The following is a 24,840-nucleotide window of genomic DNA, read 5'->3' on the forward strand; positions in this document are numbered from 1 at the left end:
TGGTAGGCTGCAGTCCATGGGATCGCTAAGAGTCGGACATGACTGAGCGACTTCACTTTCACTTTTCACTTTCATGCATTGGAGAAGGAAATGGCAACCCACTCTAGTGTTCTTGCCTGGAGAATCCCAGGGATGGTGGAGCCTGGTGGGTTTCTGTCTATGCGGTTGCAGAGTCAGACACGACTGAAATGATTTAGCAGCAGCAGCAGCAGGCAAAAGAAGATGAATGGCAAAAACATTACAACAGTACGATAAAAATTGGCCTTGAATTAACTAGTAAAGGATGATAGGTGAAGGAAGAGTTCAAAGCTGATTCTGAGATTAAGAGTCTAGATGATCAGGACAATTTAATTGTGATATAGTTTGTGCAGATATAATGAAAATGAAGCAGGTTATAAGGGAAAAGTATAATTTTGTTTTGGGACATATTGAGTTTGAATTTTATGTTGCAGGAAGGATATTTGTGTATGTGTTGTCGCTCAGTCGTGTCCGACTCTTTGTGATCCCATGGACTGGAGTCCACCAGGCTCCTCCGTCCATGGGGTTTTCCAGGTAAGAGTACTGGAGTGGGGTGCCATTACCTTCTCCAGGGGATCTTCCCTACTCAGGGATCGAACACGGGTCTCCTGCATTGCAGGCAGACACTTTGCCCTCTAAACCAGGAGGGAAGCCCAGCCAGCTGGAAATGTCAGCTTAAGATAGTTTGAGCTATAAATGTCTATTTGGGAATTATCTGCATGGAAGTGAAGGTTGGAATCCTGGGAGTGAATCAACTCAAAGTGTGGAGAGAGAAAACTACTTATAGCAATACCTAGAGGAATTTATGCTTGTAACAGTGGAAGAAGGAGAAACAGCCAAAGAGAAAGCAGTCATAATCAGAGGGGTAGAGTAGAAAAAAGTGGAATTGAAATTCCTTGTTTTTTTTCAGTCATAAAGTCATGTCCGGTTCTTTGAGACCCCATGGATTGCAGCATGCCAGGCTTCCTTGTCCTTCACCGTCCCCCAGAATTTGCTCAAACTCATGTCCATTGAGTCAGTGATGCCATCCAACCATCTCATCCTCTGTCGCCCCCTTCTACTCGTGCAAATTTTTTACAGCTGTTGAATTTTAGGAAACTTTGTAACAAGTTATTTGACTAGATTTCCTTAAAGAGATCCTGTTTCTGTTGTTAGCAAGAATAATTAGGTAGCCTTACTATCTTTAGTAAACTCTGTGTAATATGCTATGTTAACAGAAATAATATATTAATATTATCTATATTAGAACGTAGAACTGCCAAGTCAAACTGGTTTCCAAGTCCCTGTTCCTTTCTCAAACTGGTTTCAAGTCCCTGTTCCTTTCTACTCTCACCACTTTAAATTGCCTTTATAATCATGATGCTTGACATCTAACTGTAGTTTTCAGTAAAACTGAGATGATGCAGTTTTATCCACAAAGTGGCTTGACTGAGAGAGAACCGGGTGTGCGTGCTCAGTGCGTGCTTCAGTTGTGTCCGACTCTTTGAGTCTTTGAGACCCTGTGACTGTAGCCCGCCAGGCTTCTCTGTCCATGGGATTCTCCAGGCTAGAATACTGGAGTGGGTTGCCAAGCCCAGGGATCGAACCCACATCTGCATTGCAGGCAGATTCTTTACCACTGAGCCACTGGGCAAGTCAAGAGAACTGGGAGGATCACTTAATTGTGCAGACTCTCATCATTCTTATCATAACATTACCATTTGAATGGTTTTTAGATATTTCCTTTCTCAGTGCATAAAAAAAGTCAGCTGTAAAATTTGCACTTTACTTTCCCAACATGTTAAATAGAAATGCCTTCTGATACATCTGGTCTTAGCAAAAATACAAAAAAGAACTTTTAAATAGTTGGGTTCTACCCTTAATGGCCAGATTTTGGTGTCTTCTTTTCTTTGGAAAACAATAAATTACAAAGTCACTCATAGCTTCTTTTTTTTCCACTAAACCCATAAAAAAAGATTGTCAAAAATTCCAAGTACCCTATTTTGCACATAGAGTATCAATATTACCTTCTAGTTAAAGCATTGTTTGCAAAAAATTTTTCCAGTGTCTTGAAGAATTTATGTAGCCTTTAAAATTTCCAAAAGACCCTCAAAACTAGGAATTCAAATAGTGATAATGTATCAATGGTAGTAATAATAATTGGGGTTAACATTTATTGAATAGTTACTATGTGCCATGCTTTGTGCTAAAGTGTTTTGGGTGCATTGATTCATTTAACTGTATTTACTGAGTGCCTACTGTATGCCAGGAACTGTTCTGTGATAGGTTAAAAAATAAGACAAACTAAAATCCCTGCCATCATAGCCCTTTTATTTGTGAGGATGGACAAGTAATAAGCAACAATTATAACCATTAAGTGCATTTTGGTAATGACCAAAATAAAGTTTATGAGCCCTAAGAAGATGATAACTACTATGGAAAGATTAGAGCAAAGAAAGAAAGGTCATGAGTGCAGGGCTGGTGTTGGGCAGCAGAGATGGGTTGCATTATTAGATGGGGGTGGGGGCCAGGGGGATAAAATATGCCTGATAGAAATGGTTGTAATTGGAGTTTACTGTATATACTGTGTAACTGTAATGATCTGTATAAAGGTACTAAGGTGGGACCATGCCTGGGGTATCCAGGGAACAGCTAAGAGGTCAGTTTGGTTCAAAGTGATCAAGGTAAAGAGTGGTAATGAGCATAATGGGTGAGAGGCAGGGGAGGTTGATCTTGCTACTATGAAAGTGTTAGTCATGTCTGACTCTGCGACCACATGGACTGTAGCCCACCAGGCTTCTCAGTCCATGGAATTCTCCAGGCAAAAATACCGGAGTGGGTAGCCTTTCCCTTCTCCAGGAGATCTTTCTGACCCTGGGATCAAACTTGGCTCTCCCACACTGCAGGCAGATTCTTTACTGTCTCAGCCATCAGGGAAGCCCTCTGAGGCACTATGGACAAGTACCAAGATGTTGAAATGATTTGATTGTTTATTTATTAACCTCTGCAGAATATTAGAAGAAAAGTCAGTACTTCTGAAGTTGATGGCTCATCAAACAGTGACTCTATGTCAGCTTTCTTTTCCTGCAACCAGCATTACCATTTTATAGGGCTTATAATTTCATCAGTTTCTTCAATTATGTATTATTTCCTTTTCTTGAAAGTGCAGTAAGCCTCCCTGTGAGATGTTTTAATACAAGAGTTCTGTGTTAGAATAAATCCAGTTTACTTTAGTTCTTGTAGCGTTTTCATGTTGAGTGTTCTTAGAAATAAGGATACATTCATAATTATAATGACATGGTAGATTTTCCTCAATTTTTAAGTACAAAAAGCTACTCTAGATTTCAGCACGGTAACGGTGACATCTAGTACTTTACTTACGTATGTGCTATTGATGATTAGAAGTAAGCAGTGTAATGACGGGAGAAGGCAACCGCACCCCACTCTGGTACTCTTGCCTGGAAAATCCATGGGGTCGCAAAGAGTTGGACACGACTGAGCGACCTCACTTTCACTCTTCACTTTCATGCATTGGAGAAGGAAATGGCAACCCACTCCAGTGTTCTTGCCTGGAGAATCCCAGGGACGGGGGAGCCTGGTGGGCTGCCGTCTATGGGGTCGCACAGAGTCAGACACGACTGAAGCGACTTAGCGGCAGCAGCAGCAGCAGCAGTGTAATGATGTGTGTGTGTATGCTCAGCTGCTAACTCATGTCCGACTCTTTAGACCCATGGATTGTAGCCTGCCAGGTTCCTCTGTCCATGGGATTTCCCAGACAAGAATACTAGAGGGGGTAGCCATTTTCTACTCCTGGGAATCTTTCTGACCAAGGGAACAAACCTGGGTTCCCTGCATTGCAGGTAGATTCTTTACCACTGAGCCACCTGGGAAGCCCCAATGTAATGATAGTTGCAGATTATCTGGCCTGTGGGCATACTAACTATGCTTGGAATGAATCAATACCTTAACAGTATAATTTGAGCTAGAAAAACCATTTTTTTCTTCTTTTATTTTTATGTTTTTTAACACTAAAAAAGATTTTTTATTCGGGTATAGCCAGTTAACAGTGTTGTGATAGTTTCAGGTGAACGGTGAAGGGATTCAGCCATACATATATATGTATCCATTTTAATAAAGGCAATCTTTAAAATAATAGAAAATCTTTTAAAAAATGTATTTGTGCCTAGATCACTGATTCCCTGATGTATTCACAGTCCATTCTTCATTGCAGTTTCAGGTTAAGCGACTAAAGGGATTTGAAAGTCACAGTGAGGAGTCACTTTTAAGTAAAAAAGATATTTCATAGTTCATTTTAGGACTTCTTCGATGGTCTAATGGTTAAGGTTCCACACTTCCACTGCAGGGGGCATGTGTTCCATCCCTAGTCAGGGAAATTCCACATGCCTTGCATTGCAAGAAAGAATAAGAAAGTTCATTTAATATAAGCTAGATTGATAAGTTAAAAGAGCTATCATTTATTCTAAAGTAAATGCCATCTTAGATTGGGAATACTGTTTTTATTTACTTCTTCATATTAAGTAGAACTGACCCAAATTTGTTGATTTTTATGACCTGGAAATTTTTCAGCATTGACTTTGTATAGGTGATTATTTAAAGAACCATGCTTTGCTAGATACATATATAACAATTTGTTATCTAGATAGTTGGGCTTCCCAGGTGGGGCAAGTGGTAAAGAACCCACCGGCCAATGCAGGAGAGGTAAGAGACATGGGTTTGATGCCTGAGTTGGGAAGATCCCCTGGAGGAGAAAATGGCAACCCCTCTAGTATTCTTCCCTGGAGAATCCCATGGACAGAGGAGGTTGGTGGGCTATAGTCCATAGGATCACAAAGAGCTGAACATGACTAAAGTGACTTAGCATGCACACAATCAGATGGTTAATAAAATGTAAGAAATTACATACTTCATGTTTCTTACTAGTCTTCTCATAGGAGCAGTAAATATACAAATCTTAATTTTGTGAGGCTGATGATTTTAATTGTTTAGCGTTAACATCCTTTTGTCAAATGGGGGCATCATTTGCCTTTCTTAAGTAAGCTGTGTGGCAAGAGTGTTTTCCTTATTAAACTCAAATGATATTGAGGTAAATAATTGTTCTCCTTTCACCTTATTTTATAAGGCTTTTATTTACCTCTATAGCCAGCACTCTTGCTAGCAATATTTAAAGTCCAGAAAGTTTTAGTAGTTTTCTTTATCAGTTCAGTTCAGTCGCACAGTGGTGTACAACTCTTTGCGACCCCATGGAATGCAGCATGCCAGGCTTCCCTGTCCATCACCAAATCCTGGAGATTACTCAAACTCATGTCCATTGAGTCGGTGATGCCATCCAACCATGTCATCCTCTCTTGTCCCCTTCTCCTCCTGACTTCAATCTTTCCCAGCATCAGGGTCTTTTCCAGTGAGTCAGTTCTTCCCATCAGGTAGCCAAAGTATAGCATCAGCCCTTCCAATGAATATTCTGATTTCCTTTAGGATGGACTGGTTGGATCTCCTTGCAGTCCAAGGGACTCTCAAGAGTCTTCTCCAGCACCACAGTTCAAAGCATTAATTCTTCAGTTTTCAATTATATTAACCTCCAAAGTTACCATCAATTCAGTTCAGTTGCTCAGTTCAGTCAGTCAGTTCGGTTGCTAAGTCATGTCCACCCTTTGTGACCCCATGGACTGCAGCACGCCAGGCTTCCCTGTCCATCACCAACTCCTGGAGCTTGCTCAAACTCATGTCTGTCGAGTCAGTGATGCCATCCAACCATCTCATCCTCTGTCATCCCCTTCTCCTCCTGCCTTCAATCTTTTCCAGGACCAGGGTCTTTTCCAGTGAGTCAGTTCTTCCCATCAGGTGGCCAGAGTATTGGAGCTTCAGTTTCAGCATCAGCCCTTCCAGTGAATATTCAGCACTGATTTCCTTTAGGATTGACTGGTTTGATCTCCTTGCAGTCCAAGGGACTCTCAAGAGTCTTCCCCAACAGCACAGTTCAAAAGCATCAATCCTTTGGCGCTCAGCTTTTTTTAATGGTCCAACTCTCACATCCATATATGACTGTTGGAAAAATCATAGCTTTGACTAGATGGACCTTTGTTAGCAAAGTAATGTCTCTGCTTTTTAATATACTGTCTAGGTTTGTCATAGCTTTACTTCCAAGGAGCAAGCGCCTTTAATTTCCTGGCTGCAGTGATTTAGAGCCCAAGAAAATAAAGTGTGTCACTGTTTCCATTGTTTCCCCATCTATTTGCCATGAACTGATGGGACTGGAGGCCATGATCCTAGTTTTTTGAATGTTAAGTTTTAAGCCAGCTTTTCCACTCCCTTCTTTCATCAAGAGGCTCATTAGTTCCTCTTCGCTTTCTGCCATAAGGATGGTGTCTTCTGCATACCTGAGGTTATTGATATTTCTCCCGGCAATCTTGATTCCAGCTTGTTCTTCATCCAGCCTGCCATTTCACATGTTGCAGTCAGCATATAAGTTAAATAAGCAGGATGACAATATACAGCCTTGATGTACTCCTTTCCCAATTTGAAACCAGTCTGTTTTTCCGTGTCTAGTTCTAACTGTTGCTTCTTGACCTGCATACAGATTTGTCAGGAGGCAGGTAAGGTGGTCTAGCATTCCCATCTCTTTCAGAATTTTCCACAGTTTGTTGTGTTCCACACAAAGGCTTTGGCATAGTCAATTAAGCAAAAGTAGATGTTTTTCTGGAACTCTCTCTTTTTCTGTGATCCAACGGATGTTTGGCAACTTGATCTCTGGTTCCTTTGCCTTTTTAAAATCCAGCTTGAACATCTTGAAGCTCATGGTTCACGTACTGTTGAAGCCTTGCTTGGAAAATTTTGAGCATTCCTTTGTTGGTATGTGAGATGAGTGCAAAAGTTACCATCACAAAATGCGATTGTTACCAATGAAAGAAAATGACATTGTTTTAAGAATAAGAGCTTAGGATAAAAATCTTATTATGAGTCTTTGTTTTGTTGTCATCGTTGTTTTAAGTATCTGAACAAGAGGGGAAGACCAAGTAAATGCTTAAGATTTAAAACACACTTCTTCATACTCCCATGCATCTTTCTGACCTAATAATATTCAAAGTAATCATCACTAATTAGAAGATGTTTTGAGCAAATCCAAATTGCATACTAATGTGTGCTATTGCTACCAACCCCTGATGTCTGTAATAACTCTAAATCTGTTTTACCATCATTAAATCTAGGTGAGAAGTAGGTTTGAATATGGTTATCACTCCACTAAAATGTATATGATTCAGTTCAGCTCAGTCATGTCCGATTCTTTGTGACCCCATGGACCGCAGCATGCCAGGCCTCCCTGTCCATCACCAACTCCCGGAGTTTACCCAAACTCATGTCCATTGAGTTGATGATGCCATCTAACCAGCTCATCCTCTGTTGTCCTCTTCTCCTCCTGCCTTCAATCTTTCCCAATATCAGGGTGTTTTCAAATGAGTCAGCTCTTCGCATCAGGTGGCCAAAATATTGGAATTTCAGCTTCAACATCAGTCCTTCCAATGAACACCCAGGACTGATCTCCTTTAGAATGGACTGGTTGGATCTCCTTGCAGTCCAAGGGACTCTCAAGAGTCTTCTCCAACACCACAGTTCAAAAGCATCAATTCTTTGGCACTCAGCTTTCTTTATATTCCAACTCTCACATCCATACATGACCACTAGAAAAACCATAGCCTTGACTAGACAGACCTTTGTTGACAACATAATGTCTCTGCTTTTTAATATGATTACTGTATTTTTTTTTGGGGGGGGGCCCTCTTCTTGTGGCTTGTGGGATCTTAGTTCCCTGACCAGGGAATGAACCGGGTACCTGCAATGAAAGCTCCAAGTCCTCACCAGGGAATTCCTGACTACTGTGTTTTATAAAACTATTATTTTTATCTCTCCATTACTAACAATTTATGCTACAGTTAGACTTCAAAATACATTATTTTTGATCTACTCAGAAAGGAACTACATTTGTACATGGTTGCACTGGGGGAAAAATTATTTTTAGGATGTGAGAGTTATATAGATATTTAGCCTTAAGTATTTAAAGACTTTAATATTTCCATTGGTGTAGCTCTTGGCCTGTTCTTACGTATAAGTTTAAAATCTTGCATATCTATCTCTCTGTCAGGCAGACACCATAGGCTTCAGCTGAAGATAATAGCTTAAGATTCATGTCTCCTTTCTTAAAGGTTACAGTTGTCTTAAAGTGACAGTTTTGAAGGACCTAAACTGACATCAAAGTATTTAAATGATCAGGTTAGGTCAATTAATGTTAATATTCATTTTCCAGTAAATTATTTTAATGTTTTCCTCTTTTCCTTTTTTCTAGCCGAGTCCTATACCGAGTCCTGTTTTGGGACGAAAGCCGAATGCTAGTCAGTCGTTACTTGTATGGTGCAAAGAAGTTACAAAAAACTATCGGGGAGTGAAAATCACCAATTTTACTACATCGTGGAGGAATGGTTTATCTTTTTGTGCAATATTACATCACTTTAGACCAGATTTAATGTAAGCAGAAAAACTTTCCATTCCTATAACTATTTTGCTAATAGTTCTTTTTAAAAAATAGCATAAAATAATTTCTTGTCATGTGTCCTGAAATACTTGATTTTTTTTATTACCCATATCTCAGAAAAGTTGTTCCATCTTGATACTTAAAAACAATTTTTTCTGTTTTCAAAGAGCTTATTTTTTTCCTTAATCTCATATAAAAAAAAGACTTCAAGTTACTATGAAAACTGTATAAATATTAAAATGAGACAAATAAGCTTGTAGCTGTTTATATACTGACAACAAAGAATTACCTCATGATGAATTTGATTGTCAAGACTAGTCGCTGGTCCCCTGCCTTAACTTCTCTTTTAGATGAAGTTAGTTTTAGTTCCAAGCTTCAGGCATTGGAACTTGTAATCACTGTTTTTATTTATTTATTTCCTTAATTTTCCACTCTATTAGTTTTGTTGATTGAATTGCTGTGAAATTGCTAGTTACTCTTTGGTGTTACTGAATGTCAGATTTTAAGATTCAGTTTGTTGTAGAAACAGCTGTTTTTATCAATTACTGTCTGTACCTACTGTGCCATTTTCTCCCTCAGTGACTACAAGTCTCTGAATCCTCAAGACATTAAAGAGAACAACAAAAAGGTAAGCATTGCCAAAGGAAAAAAATGCATAATTTCAATTTTGCCTTCTCTGCAGGCTTTTATTAATTTGGGGAAAGTGAGGTTGTTCTGTGAGGTCCTAACTATAGCTCACAGAAGGTAGTCTGTTTCTTGCAGTTCAAGTAGGACGCATGGTTTACTCTAGTTTGTCACGGCCTTTAAAAATCAGAAATGCCAGCCTGGCATCAGATGATAATAGTGTATATGAGCTTCATTAACTGTTAAATATTTGTTAAAGCATGTTGCTTTTATTTAGCTTTTTAGCAAGATTTAGCTTTTAAAAAGTACGCCTCAAACTGTTGTGCTACAAGTTCAGAAAAAGCCACTGAGAGGGGATGAAAGCAGGAGCCTGATGAGTGTGCAAAAAAGAATGCATGTGTTCCCAGAGGCAACAAGATATGAACACTGGTTCTTTTCTTTTTTTTCCACCCCCCCCCCCCCCACCTTTTCTGGTAAACTGTACAGTTTTTTCCACATAATTAATGTACTGAGGTCAGAGCTTCCAAATTGGTTTGGGGAAAATGTTGATGCTTTTATTCTTGAGAGTAGCTGCTTGGGGCTGGGTGGCTAGGGCCCTTTGGGCCAGCTGACTGTGGCTGCAGGCTGACTTAACTATGTGCCCCTAAAATGCAGCTTAATATTAGTTTTCTGTGTGCGCCACACGTGAGACAGGAGGAAGCACCTAACTCAACATATGGCAGGTACTCCTTTAACATTTTTTTCCTGCTGAATTGAATTCTTCAACTGAAAATTATTGTCTTAGAGCAAGATCTGTGGATAGACTTGAGGGGATCCTCAATCATGGCTTGGGGAAAAAAATTATTTTTTCAATTCTTTAACTGAAATTTAGCATTTTCTTCAATTATGAATTTAGACATACCACTATGAATTTAGTCATAACAAATCACTGTAGTATTAGCTATGCCTGAGACTCTTTCACCTTTAGAATCTCAGATGTTTTCATATCACTTTACAGTTCCAAATATCTACAACTACCTTTTAAGCTCATCACTTCTTCGTAATTGTAACAGTTGGTACATCCATAAAAAGTACATTTATTGTTTCTCAAATTCCATTTTCTAATATTTTCAAATATCTATTTTTCAATAATTGGTTTATTTTGTAATCATATGTATTTTATGCCCATTAAAGCTTTATTCTGAGAAGGGGTTCATTGCCCAAAAAATTAATGGGACAAAGTGATTAATAACCTCTAATTTAGGTTAATGGAGAAGGCAGTGGCACCCCACTCCAGTACCCTTGCCTGGAAAATCCCATGGACGGAGGAGCCTGGTAGGCTGCAGTCCATCAGGTCACTACGAGTTGGATATGACTGAGCGACTTCACTTTCACTTTTCACTTTCACACATTGGAGAAGAAAATGGCAAACCACTCCAGTGTTCTTGCCTAGAGAATCCCAGGGACAGGGGAGCCGGGTGGGCTGCCGTCTATGGGGTCGCACAGGGTCGGACACGACTGAAGTGACTCAGCAGCAGCAGTTTAGGTTAAATGTTTTAATTTACTTTAAATTAAATAATTAAAACCACCAGTGATAAAAAGACTATAAAGGGAAACTTGATAGAAGTTCAATCAACAGATGATAATTTTTTACTTTTGTTGCTCTCTAAAGCCAAAAATTTATATTTCCATTAAAAAAATTCTTGTTTATTTGTAAATGCATGATGCTGGCCTTAGAGAAATACATTTAAAAACAGTTTTTTAAATTGAAATATTCTACCAGAAAAGGTAATCTTTAAAAGTCAGTATAGTTTTCTTTATAGAAATCATTCTTCAAAATAAGTCATTGTCATGAATTATTTCTTACATGATTTTAAAGAACTTGTGTCTGTTAAAGCCAAATGCCTGTTTTTCATCAGTTAACTTATATGGTTGGGCCCACTGGATCTGTGAATGTGGAATCCTCAGATACAGAAGGCTAACTGTATTCTCCACCATTTTACATCAGGGACTTGAGCATCCCCAGATTGTGATGTCTACAGAGGGTGTTGGAATCAATCCCCATTAGGAAACAGCTGTTTCCTAAAATAAGACAGTTCTTTACCTGCATTTTCTTGCATTTGAATAAACTCATTTAAATGCAGATAAGATCATTATAAAAGAAAAAGTTGTTATTTTTTGTAAAGTGAAGCTTTCAAGCTACTACTTTAAAATTTTGAAAAAGTTTTTATTTTACCTAGTTATATATTTTTAAAGAGTATGAGGAATCTCATTAGGGCATAAGTTATACTTCTTCATGTTATTTTTTTCAGAAACTTAATAATGATGACCATACCTTGAATTTACATATTGCTACCAAAAAAGTATACCCCATAAAAATTTTTTCTCAAATCTTAAAGGGCAGATCATTATAGCTTTTTGAAAGAATTTTAATTTAGTTGATCCTATTCATTGCACAATTCAGTACATAATTGTTGTTATATTTTCCTTTTCATCACTTTTCAACTTCTTACCTGATATCTACATTGAGTATCAGTTGCTACCTGCAGATTTATTTCCAACTTCACACAGGTCTTCCTGATAACCCCATCTGCGCTTAATTGGACTTAAAAACAGGACAAGAAACAATGCCTGTGTCTTAAGTTCCATGCAGGCAGATGCATAACAACTGGCAGTGACTCCTTACCAATTAAATAACATTTAGCAATGAATAGACAATTTTCTGTGAAAGACCTTTTTTCCTCTCCACACTGACGGCTAAGACAGTAGATGACTGACCTTTGCAGAAGAGGTTAAAGTTCCTTTATAAAGTCCTGACCTCACTTACAAGAAACCTGGTTTGTTTTTAAATGTTTTTTTAAGTGCAATTAGTGTGCATAAAATGAATTGCCACATGAAGCAAAACACCAGCAGGAGATTCCCCACAAGGACGCAAATCATTTTCCCAGGTCTGTAAAAAGTGCTGAATAAACAAGGTATTTACCTGTGACATCTGATCTTAACCAGTATGTGTTTTAGATAATTGGGAAATGTTTAGAATACTGCCTGTGGTGCTTTTCCTGATGGTCTGCAATTGATGTCTGTCAATCAAGCTGTCAGGACACGTGAGGAAGAAAATGACTTTAATTTTCCTAAAACATGTAAAATAACGAACAGGCCCAAACATGCATACCAACTGAGCCATTCTCTTGAGTCAATATTTTGAGGTATCTGTATTATAAAACATAGTGCTGTGAAAATTGAAGAGGTTTTAATATAACAACTTATTTTTTGTTTTCTTTATTACTTATTCCATAACATTTATTAAACTACAGGAAGAATACAATACAAAGATTAAATTCCGAGGTAGAAATGCACTTTAACATGTATGTTCAAAAGACTAATGCATTCTGAGTTGTTACATAATTGCCTAAACTTTCTTTTTAGGAAAACTTTGAATTATTATCCTATATCTACGTTGTTACAAAGACTAGACATTTTACATCCCAAAGCAAGAATATAGCTAGAAAGTCCTTACTTTTTCCAAGAGTATATCTCAGTGTTTAGCCATATTTTTAGTGCTTCCTAGCAACACAATGTTGTTTTCAAGAGTTAGTTCAGCATAGTAATAATTAATTGTAAATTGAGAAACAGCTTTGATTCTTCAAAACTAGAAAAACCTGATGTGCCACAGTCATTTAAAGGCTAACAAAAGTAATACAATGCAGCCTCACATTCTAAACTAGGTTCTCCTACTCAAAACATTTCATTCTTTCCAAAATGGATAGAGTGAAAATGCAGTCACTCTTCTCATCATGAAAATAAATCTTAATTGGGCATTTAAAAAACGTTTCTATGTTTCTAGACTTAAATAGCAGTTATTTGTATTTTATACCAGGCAATCTGAAAGTTAGTTCTTTTGGAATATCAACCCATACTTTATCGTCACAAATCACTACAATTACATGATCACTGAAAAGAGGTTGATAGGAATAAAACTCCAGATGATTTATTATTTCCTTGTACTTTAGTTTTTTATCGCAAAAATCAATTCTAAGGTTTTATTTTTAATTTTTAACTGTCATTTTTATTGTTCTATTTAAACTTTTTTTGAGGTATCATCACCATATAACATTACATCAATTTCAAGTGTACCACATAATAATTTGATATTCATATACACTGTGAAATGCTCACCACAATAAGTCTAGTTAGCATCTATTATTTTGCTGTTTCTGCTGTTTTTAAAATGTGTAGGCTAGTGGTGATGTTTAAAGTTTCTTCTAAAAAGTTAAAATGTATGAATTGTCTTAACTCTTCAATATATCTTCTGTTTTTCTTTCCTCTGAAGGCATATGATGGGTTTGCCAGCATTGGAATTTCGCGACTACTGGAACCTTCTGATATGGTTTTATTAGCAATTCCTGACAAACTGACTGTTATGACCTATCTCTATCAAATAAGGGCACATTTCAGTGGCCAAGAGCTAAATGTTGTTCAAATAGAAGAAAACAGCAGTAAAAGCACGTATAAAGTTGGAAACTATGAAACGGACACGAATAGTTCTGTTGACCAGGAAAAATTCTATGCAGAGCTTAGTGACCTGAAACGGGAGCCTCCACTCCAGCAGCCTCCCAGTGGAGTGGTTGACTTCACATCCCAGGACGAGTCTGTATTTGTAAATGATAGTGGGGTTGGAGAGTCAGAAAGTGAACATCAGACTCCTGATGATCACCTCAGTCCAAACACAGCTTCTCCACACTGTCGCAGGACTAAAAGTGACACAGAACCCCAGAAGTCCCAGCAGAGCTCGGGAAGGACTTCAGGATCCGATGACCCTGGAATTTGTTACAGTACAGATTCAAACCACGCACAAGTTTCGTTGGGCAAGAAGAGACTATTGAAAACAGAGACTTTAGAATTAAGTGACTTATACGTCAGTGATAAGAAGAAAGATGTGTCTCCACCCTTTACTTGCGAGGAGTCAGATGAGCAAAAGCTTCAGAATCTAGACATCATTGGTACTTTGGAGCAAGAAAAATTAGATAATTCCAGACCCTTAGAATGCAGATCAGATCCTGAATCACCTGTCAAAAAACCAAGTTTATCTCCCACTTCTAAACTTGGATACCTGTACAATAGAGATGCAGACCTTGCAAAGAAAAAACGTACTTCCCTGAGGCAGACAGAGTCTGATTCAGATGCTGATAGACCCACCTTAAATCATGCAGATCATTCTGCAAAAACAGTTCAGGTAAGTGAGAATGATGAATACATAAATGTAGTAAATAGTTATTCTTTTTTTGTTTCTCTATGTGTTCATGTAGTGGTTTTGTCACTAAGTCATGTCCAACTCTTAAGACCCCATGGATTATAGCTTACCAGGCTCCTCTGTCCATGGGATTTTTTTGTACTCATAGAACACTTTACAAATGACTAAGGATGAAGTATAATTTCCTGATGTAGAAAAAACTGAAATAGACCTGCTTTTCACTTTATATTTTAAGCCTATAAATAAATCCCAATTTCAAGATTTAAGAATACAGAATGTCAGCTTTTCAAATCAAAATGTTATTAACCTATAAAAACAATATGTTACAGAATAAGTCATATTTCAGTATTCCATTTAGTAAGAATGTCATTCTTGAGATGTGTAATGCCAAATTAAAATATTTCCCATCTATAGCATTTTCTTCAAATATTTTAGTTGCATTGCAGTTGGCATTTTCAGTCCCATCATTACTTCTAGTTAAAAACCGCAGTACATACAAATTTCTCCCCATGAGGGGGATATGGCACAGATTGAACCTTACAGTATTTACTGTAAGGACTTTACTGCTAGGACTTCCATAACTCTGTTGAATAATAGTGGCGAAAGTGGGCGCCCTTGTCTAGTTCCTGATCTTAGGGAGAATGCTTTCAGTTTCTCACCGTTGAAAATAATGTTTGCTGTAGGCTTATCATATATGGCTTTACTATGTTGAGGTAGGTTCCGTCTACGCCTATTTTTTGGAGAGTTTTAATCATAAATGGGTGCTGAATTTTGTCAAAGGCTTTTTCTGCATCGATTGAGATGATCGTATGGTTTTTATCTTTCAATTTGTTAATATGATGTATCACATTGATTGATTTGCATATATTGAAGAATCCTTGCATCCCTGGAATAAACCAACTTGATCATGGTGTATGAGCTTTTTGATGTGTTGCTGAATTATGTTTGCTAAAGTTTTGTTGAGGATTTTTGCATCAATGTTCATCAGTGATATTGGCCTGTAGTTTTCTTTTTTTGTGTTGTCTTTGTCTGGTTTTGATATAAGGGTGATGGTGGCCTCACAGAATGAATTTGGAAGTATTCCTTCTTCTGCAGTGTTTTGAAAGAGTTTTAGAAGGATAGGCATTAGCTCTTCTCTAAATGTTTTATAGAATTCTCCTGTGAAGCCATCTGGTCCTATTTTTGGGGAGATTTTTTATCACCGCTTCAATTTCAGTGACCAATGGAACAAGATAGAAAGCCCAGAAATAAATCCATGCACCTATGGATACCTTATTTTTGACAAACGAGTGAAGAATATACAATGGAGAAGAGACAAATGGTGCTGGGAAAACTGGACAGCTACATGTAAAAGAATGAAATTAAAACACTTCCTAACACCATACTCAAAGATAAACTCAAAATGGATTAAAGACCTAAGTGTAAGACCAGAAACGATAAAACTCTTAGAGGAAAACATAGGCAGAACACTTGATGACAAAATCAAAGTGAGATCCTCTATGACCCACCTCCTAGAGTAATGGAAATAAAAACAAAAGTAAACAAATGGGACCTGACTTAACTTAAAAGCTTTTGCACAGCAAAGGAAACTATAAGCAAGGTGAAAAGACAGTCCTCAGAATGGGAGAAACTAATAGCAAATGAAACAAGTGACAAAGGATTAATTTCCACAATATACAAGCAGGTCACACAACTCAATACCAGGGAAACAAACAACCCAATCAAAAAGGGGGGGAAAAGACCTCAACAGATATTTCTCCAAAGAAGACATACAGATGGCTAACAAACACATGAAAAGATGTTCAACATCTCTCACTATTAGAGAAATGCAAATCAAAACCACGATGAGATATCATCTCACACCGGTCAGAATGGCCATCATGAAAAAGTCTACAAACAATAAATGCTGGAGAGGGTGTGGAGAAAAGGGAACACTCTTGCATTGTTGGTGGGAATGTAAATTGATACAACCACTATGGAAGGCGGTATGGAGATTCCTTAATAAACTAGGAATAAAACCTCCATATGACCCAGCAATCCCACTCCTAGGCATATACCCTGAGGAAACCAGGGTTGAAAAAGACACATGTATCCCAGTGTTCATTGCAGCACTATTTACAATAGCTAGAACACGGAAGCAACCTAGATGCCCATCGATGGATGAATGGGTAAAGAAGTTGTGGTACATATACACAATGAAATATTGCTCAGCCATAAAAAGGAACACATTTGAGTCAATTCTGATGAGGTGGATGAACCTAGAACTTCTTATACAGAGTGAAGTGAGTCAGAAAGAAAAAGATAAATATCATATTCTAAGGCACATATATGGAATCTAGAAAAATGATTCTGAAGAATTTATTTACAGGGCAACAATGGAGAAACAGACATAGAGAATAGACTTAATGGACATGGAGAGAGGGGAGGAGAGGTTGAGATGTATGGAAAGAGTAACATGGAAACTTACATTACCGTATGTAAAATAAATAGCCAACAGAAATTTGCTGTATAGCTCAGGAAGCTCAAACAGGGGCTTTGTAGCAACCTAGAAGGCTGGGATGGGGAGGGAGATGGGAGGGAGTTTCAAAAGGGTGGGGATATATGAATACCTATAGATGATTCATGTTGATGTTTGACCAAAAACAAAAAAATTCTGTAAATCAATGATCTTTCAATAAAAAAGTAAATTTTAAAAAATGTGATAGCTCTGCATTTTCTATAAATATTTCATTGTCAGGAATTTAAATAACTGCTGCATAACATTGTAAAGCAAGTATGTGCCAGTTAAAAAAATAAATAGAAAAAGAAAACAAAACTGCTGCCATAGGTATTTAAAATTTGTCAGTATCCTAATTTGGAAGACATCTTGTTATCAATTATATACAAGTATAAAAATAAAACTGGGAACTTTAAAAACTGTCTTTTCCAGATTATACTGTGATTTGTTGTTCAGTTGCTAAGTCATGTCCTACTCTTTGTGACCCCATGGATTACAGCATACCAGGTTCCACTGTCCTCCACAGTCTCCCAGAATTTGCTCAAATCTGTGTCCATTGAATCAGTGATGCTATCTAACCATCTCATCCTTTGCTGGAGAAGGCAATGGCAACCCACTTCAGTATTCTTGCCTGGAAAATCCTATGGACAGAGGAGCCTGGTAGGCTGCAGTCCATGGGGTCGCAAAGAGTCGGACACGACTGAGCAACTTCACTTTCACTTTTCACTTTCATGCGTTGGAGAAGGAAATGGCAACCCACTCCAGTGTTCTTGCCTGGAGAATCCCAGGGAAGGTGGAGCCTGGTGGGCTGCTGTCTATGGGGTTGCACAGAGTCGGACACAACTGAAGTGACTTAGCAGCCGCAGCAGCATCCTCTGCCACCCCCTTCACCTTTTGCTTTCGATCTTTCCCAGCATCAGGGTCTTCTCCAATGAGTCAGCTTTTCACATCAAGTGGCCAGAGTTTTGGAGCTTCAGCTTTAGCAACAGTTCTTCCAAAGAATATTTAGGATTGATTTCCTTTAGGATTGACTTGTTTGATCTCCTTGCAGTCCATGGGACTCTCAGAGTCTTTTCCAGCACCAGAATTCAAAAGCATCAATTCTTCAGCACTCAGCCTTCTTTATGATCCAACTCTCATTTCCATACATGGCTACTAGAAAAACCATAGCTTTGACTATATGAACTTTTGTCAGCAAAGTGCTGTCTCTGCTTTTTAATATGCTGTCTAGGTTGATCATAGCATTCCTTCCAAGGAGCAAGCATGTTTTAATTTCATGGCTGCAGTCACCATCTGCAGTGATTTTGGAGCCCAAGAAAATAAAATCTGTCACTTCTTCCACTTTTTCCCCTTCTATTTGCCATGAAGTGATGGGACCGGATGTCATGATCTTAGTTTTATGAATGCTGAGTATTAAGTCAGCTTTTTCACTCTCCTCTTTCACCCTCATCAAGAGACTCTTTAGTTCCTCTTCACTGCATATCTACCCATTACTGTTTCTCCCAGCAATCTTGATTCTAGCTTGTGATTAATCCAGCTCAGCATTTCACATGATGTATTCTTCATAGAAGTTAAATAAGTAGGGTGGCAATATACAGACTTGTCATACTCCTTTCCCAACTTGAAACCAGTTTTTCCATATCCAGTTCTAACTGTTGCTTCTTGACCCACATACAGATTTCTCAGGAAACAGATAAGGTGGTCTGGTACTCCCACCTCTTAAGAATTTTCCACAGTTTGTTGTGATCCACACAGTCAAAGGCTTTAGCCTAGTCAGTGAAGCAGAATTAGATGTTTTTTTGGAACTCCCTTGCTTTCTCCATGATCCAGCAATTGTTAGTTTGATCTCTGGTTCATCTGCCTCTTTGAAAACCAGAACATCTGGAAGTTCTCCTTTCATGTACTGCTTACGCCTATCTTAAGGATTTTGACTATAACCTTGCCAGCATGTGAAATGAGTGCTGTTGTACAGTAATTTGAATGTTCTTTGGCATTACCTTTCTTTGGGATTAGAATGAAAACTGACCTTTTCTGGTTCTGTGGCCATTGCTGAGTTTTCCAAATTTGCTGGCTTATTGACTGAAGCACTTCAACAACTTCAGCTTTTAGGATTTGAAATAACTCAGCTAGAATTCTGTCACCTTTACTAGCTTTGTTCATAGTAATGCTTCCTAAGGCCCACTTGACTTCACACTCCAGGATGTTCTGCTCTAGGAGAATGACCACACCATTGTGGTTATCCAGGTCACTAAGACCTTTTTGGATAGTTCTTATGTGTATTCCTGCCACTTCTTAATCTCTTCTGTTTCTGTTAGACCTTTACCATTTCTGTCCTGTACCATGCCCATCCTTGCATGAAATGTTCCCTTGGTATCTCTGGTTTTCTTAAGGAGATCGCTAGTCTTTCACATTATGTTGTTTTCCTCTATTTCTTTGCATTGTTCATTGAAGAAAGCCTTCCTGTCTCTCCTTAGTGTTCTCTGGAACACTGCGTTTAGATAGGTATATCTTTCTCTTTCTTACTTGCCTTTCACTTCACTTATTTCCAGCTATTTTTAAAGCCTCCCCAGACAACCATTTTGCCTTCATGCATTTCTTTTTCTTTTTGGAATGGTTGTGGTCACTGCCTCCTGTGCAGTGTTATGAACCTTCATCCATAGTTCTTCAGGCACCTTGTCTACCAGATCTAATCCCTTGAATCTATTCTTCACCTCCACTGGATAATCATAAGAGATTTGATTTAGGTCTTACCTGAATGGCCTAGTTATTTTCCCTACCTTCTTCCATTTAAGCCTGAATTTTGCAATAAGGAGCTCATAGTTTGAGCCACAGTCAGCTCCAGGTCTTGTTTTTACTGACTGTGTAGAGCTTCTTCATCTTCGGCGGCAAAGAACATGATCAGTCTGATTTCATTGTTGACCTTCTCATGATGTCCGTGTGTGGAGTCGTCTCTTGGGTTGTTTGCTATGACCACTGTGTTCTCTTGACAAAATTCTATTAGCCTTTGCCCTGCTTCATTTTCTACTCCAAGGCCAAACTTGCCTGTTATTCCAGATATCTCCTAATTTTCTACTTTTGCATTCCAATCCCTTATGATGAAAAAGACCTGTTTTTCTGTGTGTTAGTTCTAGAAGGTCTTATAGGTGTGCATAGAACGATTCAACTTCAGTTTCTTCAGCATCAGTGGTTGGGCAGACTTGGATTACTATGATGTTGAATGATTTGCCTTGGAAATGACCCAAGATCATTCTCTCATTTTGAGGTTGCAACCAAGTCCTTCATTTCAGACTCTCTTGTTGACTGTGAGGCTATCCCACTTTTTCTAGTGTTCTTGCCCACAGTAGTAAATATAATGGTCATCTGAATTTAATTTTTCCATTCCCATCCATTTTTTTCACTGATTCTTAAGATGTCCATGTTCACTCTTGCCATCTCTTGTTTGGCCATCTCCTTTTTGACCATGTCCCATTCCAATTTACCTTGATTCATGGACCTACTATTCCAGATTCTTACGCAGTATTGTTCTTTACAGCATCGGACTTTACTTTCACCACCAGACACATCCACAGCTTAGTGTTTTTCCCTCTTTGGTCCAGCTGCTTCATTCTTCCTGGAGCTATTAGTAATTTCCCTCTGCTTTTATTATATTGAACACTTTCCCACCTGGGGGCTCATCTTCCATCATCATATTTTTTTGTCTTTTCATACTGTCCATGGGGTTCTTCAGGCAAGAATACTGGAATGAGTTGCAATTTCCTTCTCCATTTGATCATGTTTTGTCAGAACTCTTCACTATGACCCATTCATCTTGTGTGGCCCTGCATGGCATGGCTCAAAGCTTCACTGAGTTAGGCAAGACCCTTCACCACAACCAGGCTGTGATCCATGAAAGGCATACTGTGATTAACAATGCATATGTGTATGGACCTTATACCTTGTGAGACTATGTTCTAATAAAAATGTAATTTTAATTAACTGAGTTTTAGCCAGTAAAAATACAGTTTCTGATCAGCATTAGTATTTTCTACAGGTAATCTCACAAAACTATTGATACAATCTTATTCCTGACCTGTATTATTTTGATGGATTGTATAACCATTGATTAGTTTACAAAAGTGTATTACATGGGTTTGACAGGTTTTGTTTGTTTTGGCTTCTAATTCTGTATCTTTGTTTTTAAGCATCGAATGTTATCCAGGCAAGAAGAACTCAAAGAAAGAGCAAGAGTTCTGCTTGAGCAAGCAAGAAGAGATGCAGCTTTAAAGGCAGGGAATAAGCAGCATACCAACGCAGCCACACCACTCTGCAACAGGCAGCTAAGTGATGTGAGGAACATTGGTTAAAAATATACATTGTTCATTGTAATCGTGGGGGTGTAAATAAGAGTAACTTATTTATATTTCTAATAAATTCTTTTTCCACAGACTATGTATACTATGGGTACTTGTTACTTTTATTGAACTGATAAATTCATACTTGCAGGAGCAGTTTGTAATTATTTCTGTACAGCAGTATTAGCTATGAGAAAAAGTAAGATCCTGGATTATAATTTCCACATATATATGAATAATCTGTTTTATGTTAATTTAATTTTATAATTTAGGTGTACTTTGTTTAAGATGGTGTTTTGTCCATGGAAGATAATTTTGTTGAAAATATTAGAGTATAATAATGATGCCTACCATTTATTGAAATACTTAGCATATATTCCAGGCACTATAGTGGATATTTTGCCTAATTTCTATTTTACTTAACCACTTAAGTAGATATTCAAACTCCTTTTAGCTAAGAAAACTGAGGCTGACAGGTAAGATAATTTGTGTAAGGTTGTAGTCAGTGTATGATGAATTCATGATTTGATCCTGAGACTTAATCAGACTCCAGAGTCAGTCCTCTTTCTTATCATAGGCTACCATCCCTGTGTTAAGCCATATTTTTATATATATTTTTATGTAGTGCCTCACAGATAATAATGAATATATAGTAATAAAAGCCTTAGATTTAGGGAGACATGAACCTCTTCATGAATCTGAAACTTATGATAACCCTGCCCTACCCCCAATTTTACATATACATAAAACTGCATTTTCCTTTTTTTTTTAATTAAGATTTTTTTAGAGAAGTTTTAAGTTCACAGCAGAATTGAGAAGAAGGTATAGAGTTTTGCCCTATATTCTCTGTACCCATACATGAATAGCCTTCCTTCTTAATAACACTCCCTGCCAGGGTGGTATATTTGTTAAAACTGATAAATCTACATTGACACATCATTATTACTCAAAGTCTGTAGCTTACATTAGGTTAACTCTTACTGTTATACAGTCTATGAGTTTAGACAAATGCATAATAATATCTGTCCATCTTTATAATATCATACAGAGAATTTTCACTGTCCTAGGAATCTTTGCATTTCACCTATTCATCTCTCTCCCCATCCTCAACCTCTGGGAACCTGATAATTTTATTGTCTTCATAATTTTGCCTTTTACAGAATGTTGGTAGTTGGAACCATAGTATATTACCTTTTCTGATATGGCTTCTTTTCACTTAGTAAGATGCATTTAAGGTTCCTCCATGTGTTTTTATGATTTGATAGCTCATTTCTTTTTAATGCTGACTAATACTCCACTGTCTGGATGTACCACAGTTTATTTTTCCATTCACTTACTGTTAGACATCTTGGTTGTAATCAGGAATAAAGCTCCTTGAATCATCTACAAACGGAGAAGGCAATGGCACTCCACTCCAGTACTCTTGCCTGGGAAATCCCATGGACAGAGGAGCCTGGTAAACTACAGCCCATGGGGTTGCTGAGAGTCAGACACGACTGAGCAACTTCACTTTCACGCACTGGAGAAGGAAATGACAACCCACTCCAGTATTCTTGCCTGGAGAATCCCAGGGACGGGAGCCTTGTGGGCTGCCGTCTATGGGGTCGCACAGAGTCAGACACGACTGATGTGACTTAGCAGCAGCAGCAATTATCTACAAAGCAGGTTTTTATATGACCTCAAGTTCTCAACTGCCTTGGTACATTTCAAGGAGCACATTTGCTGGATCTTATGGCAAGAGTGTGTTTACTTTTATAAGTAACAAAGAAAAAAAATAAAAAGACACCAAACTGTCTTCCAAAGTAGCTATACCATTTTTCTTTCCCACCAGCAATTAAATGAGAATTCTTGCGTTTTACTTTGGGTACTGTCAGTGTTCCAGATTTTGGTCATTCTAATAGGTGTGTAGTGGTATCTCATTGCTTTGATTTGCATTTTGCTGAGAATATATAATATGGAACACCTTTTCATGTGCTTATATGCCATATGGAAATCTTTGGAGAGATGTCTGTTAAGGTCATTGATTCATTTTTTAGTCAAGTTATTTGTTTTCTTACTGTTGAGTTTCAAGAGTTCTTTGTTTCTTTTGGATAACAGTCTTTTATCAGATATATCTTTGCAAATATTTTATCCATGCCTGTGGCTTGTCTTCTCATTCTTTCTACATTATCTTTCACAGAGTAGAAATTATAAATTTTAATGAAATCCAGTTTATCCATTATCTCTATTGTGAATCACACCCTTGGTGTTATATCTAAAAAGGCATCACCATACTCAAGGTCATTTAGGTTTTATGTTATCTTCCAGGAGTTTTATAGAATTATGTTTTACATTTAGGTCTGTGATACATTTTGAGTTAATTCTTGTGAAAGGCATAAGGTCTGTGTCTAGATTTATTTTTTTGCATGTGCATATCCAGTTGATCTAGCACCATTTGTTGAAAAGATGATCTTTGCTCCACTGTGTTGCTTTTGTTAACTCCTTTCAGATACCAGCTTAATAACCTCTGAGCTTGACCTCCATTTTTCATACTTTTCTTCTTTTTTACTTTCTTTATTGTTATTTTTTTCTTTAAGTGAAGTATAGTTGATTTATAATATTAGCTTCAGATATACAACATAATAATTCAATATTTTATAGATTACGCTGCATTTAAAATTATTGTGAAATACTGGCTATATTTCTATGCTATACAATATACAGACTTTGAGTCTTTGCACAGTAATGTGATATAAAATCAATATAGTGGGCCACAGTTTTATTTTCAATGAAAAAGAATAGAATATTTAAATGAAATGGGAAAATACCAGAATTTATCACACATCATAGTATTTTTGTGTGATTTTAGTTACGTGGGTATGTGTGCTTACTGGATCTTGGTACCGGATGTATTTTTAATTGTGGGTCATGATAAAAATGTTTGAGAAACACTAATTTAGATGGCCATTCTTTCTAAGGAAGAAATTTTGTAGCTTTTATAGGAGTTCTTTCAGTTATATCAATTTGTTATAACAATTTGTTTCTTTCTAAGGAAGAAATTTTGTAGCTTTTATATCAATTCTTTCAGTTATATCATCTGTTATATCAATTTGTTGGTTCAGTAAAATGTTTATTGAGTTGGAACTGAGTGTGGCAATAGAAAAGACTAAGCTTCAGGTCTTCCCTGGTAGTCCAGTGGTTAAGACGCCACACTTCCACTGCAGGAGTTGCAAGTTCAATTCCTGGTCAGGGAACTTAAGACCCTACATGCCACAAGCTGTGGCCAAAAGACAAAGATTCTTCCCTCATGGAATCTGCATTTTGGTGAGAAGAGACAGAGAATGATGAATAAATAAATTAACTACAGAGTGTGAAAATGACTGATTTAGTAGACATATTAGAGGATAATTTGAGTAGGTAGGAGTGACTTGAAGAGGGGACATTTGAAGTAAGACTTGATGGTGAGAAGGATCCAGTTAAGTGAAGGGCCAGAGAAAGAATATTCTCTTCAAAAAGAAAGTTATTTTGTTGTTATTATATTTGTGATAAACTTTGTTTCATAGTTGTTTCAGGTTCTAAAAATTATGGAAAATTTATAGCCCTGTATTTTGAAGTATGTTGATTTTAAATTTAGAATACT

The 24,840-nt window shown here is 37.5% G+C and overlaps 1 protein-coding gene across 7 annotated transcripts in view; it reads left to right on the forward strand.

The window, feature by feature from the left end:
• EHBP1 (EH domain binding protein 1) overlaps positions 1-24,840 on the forward strand; it is a 373,028-nt gene that overhangs the window by 266,344 nt on the left and 81,844 nt on the right. For all 7 annotated transcript variants that reach the window (XM_070480108.1, XM_070480100.1, XM_070480112.1 and 4 more), the window contains 4 exons: positions 8,354-8,532; positions 9,119-9,167; positions 13,473-14,375; positions 21,072-21,215. In XM_070480108.1, the coding sequence (XP_070336209.1) occupies positions 8,354-8,532; positions 9,119-9,167; positions 13,473-14,375; positions 21,072-21,215 (1,275 nt within the window). The remainder of the gene's footprint in view (positions 1-8,353; positions 8,533-9,118; positions 9,168-13,472; positions 14,376-21,071; positions 21,216-24,840) is intronic.

This window comes from Odocoileus virginianus, chromosome 2 (assembly GCF_023699985.2).
Source record: "Odocoileus virginianus isolate 20LAN1187 ecotype Illinois chromosome 2, Ovbor_1.2, whole genome shotgun sequence".
NCBI classification, from domain to species: domain Eukaryota; kingdom Metazoa; phylum Chordata; class Mammalia; order Artiodactyla; family Cervidae; genus Odocoileus; species Odocoileus virginianus.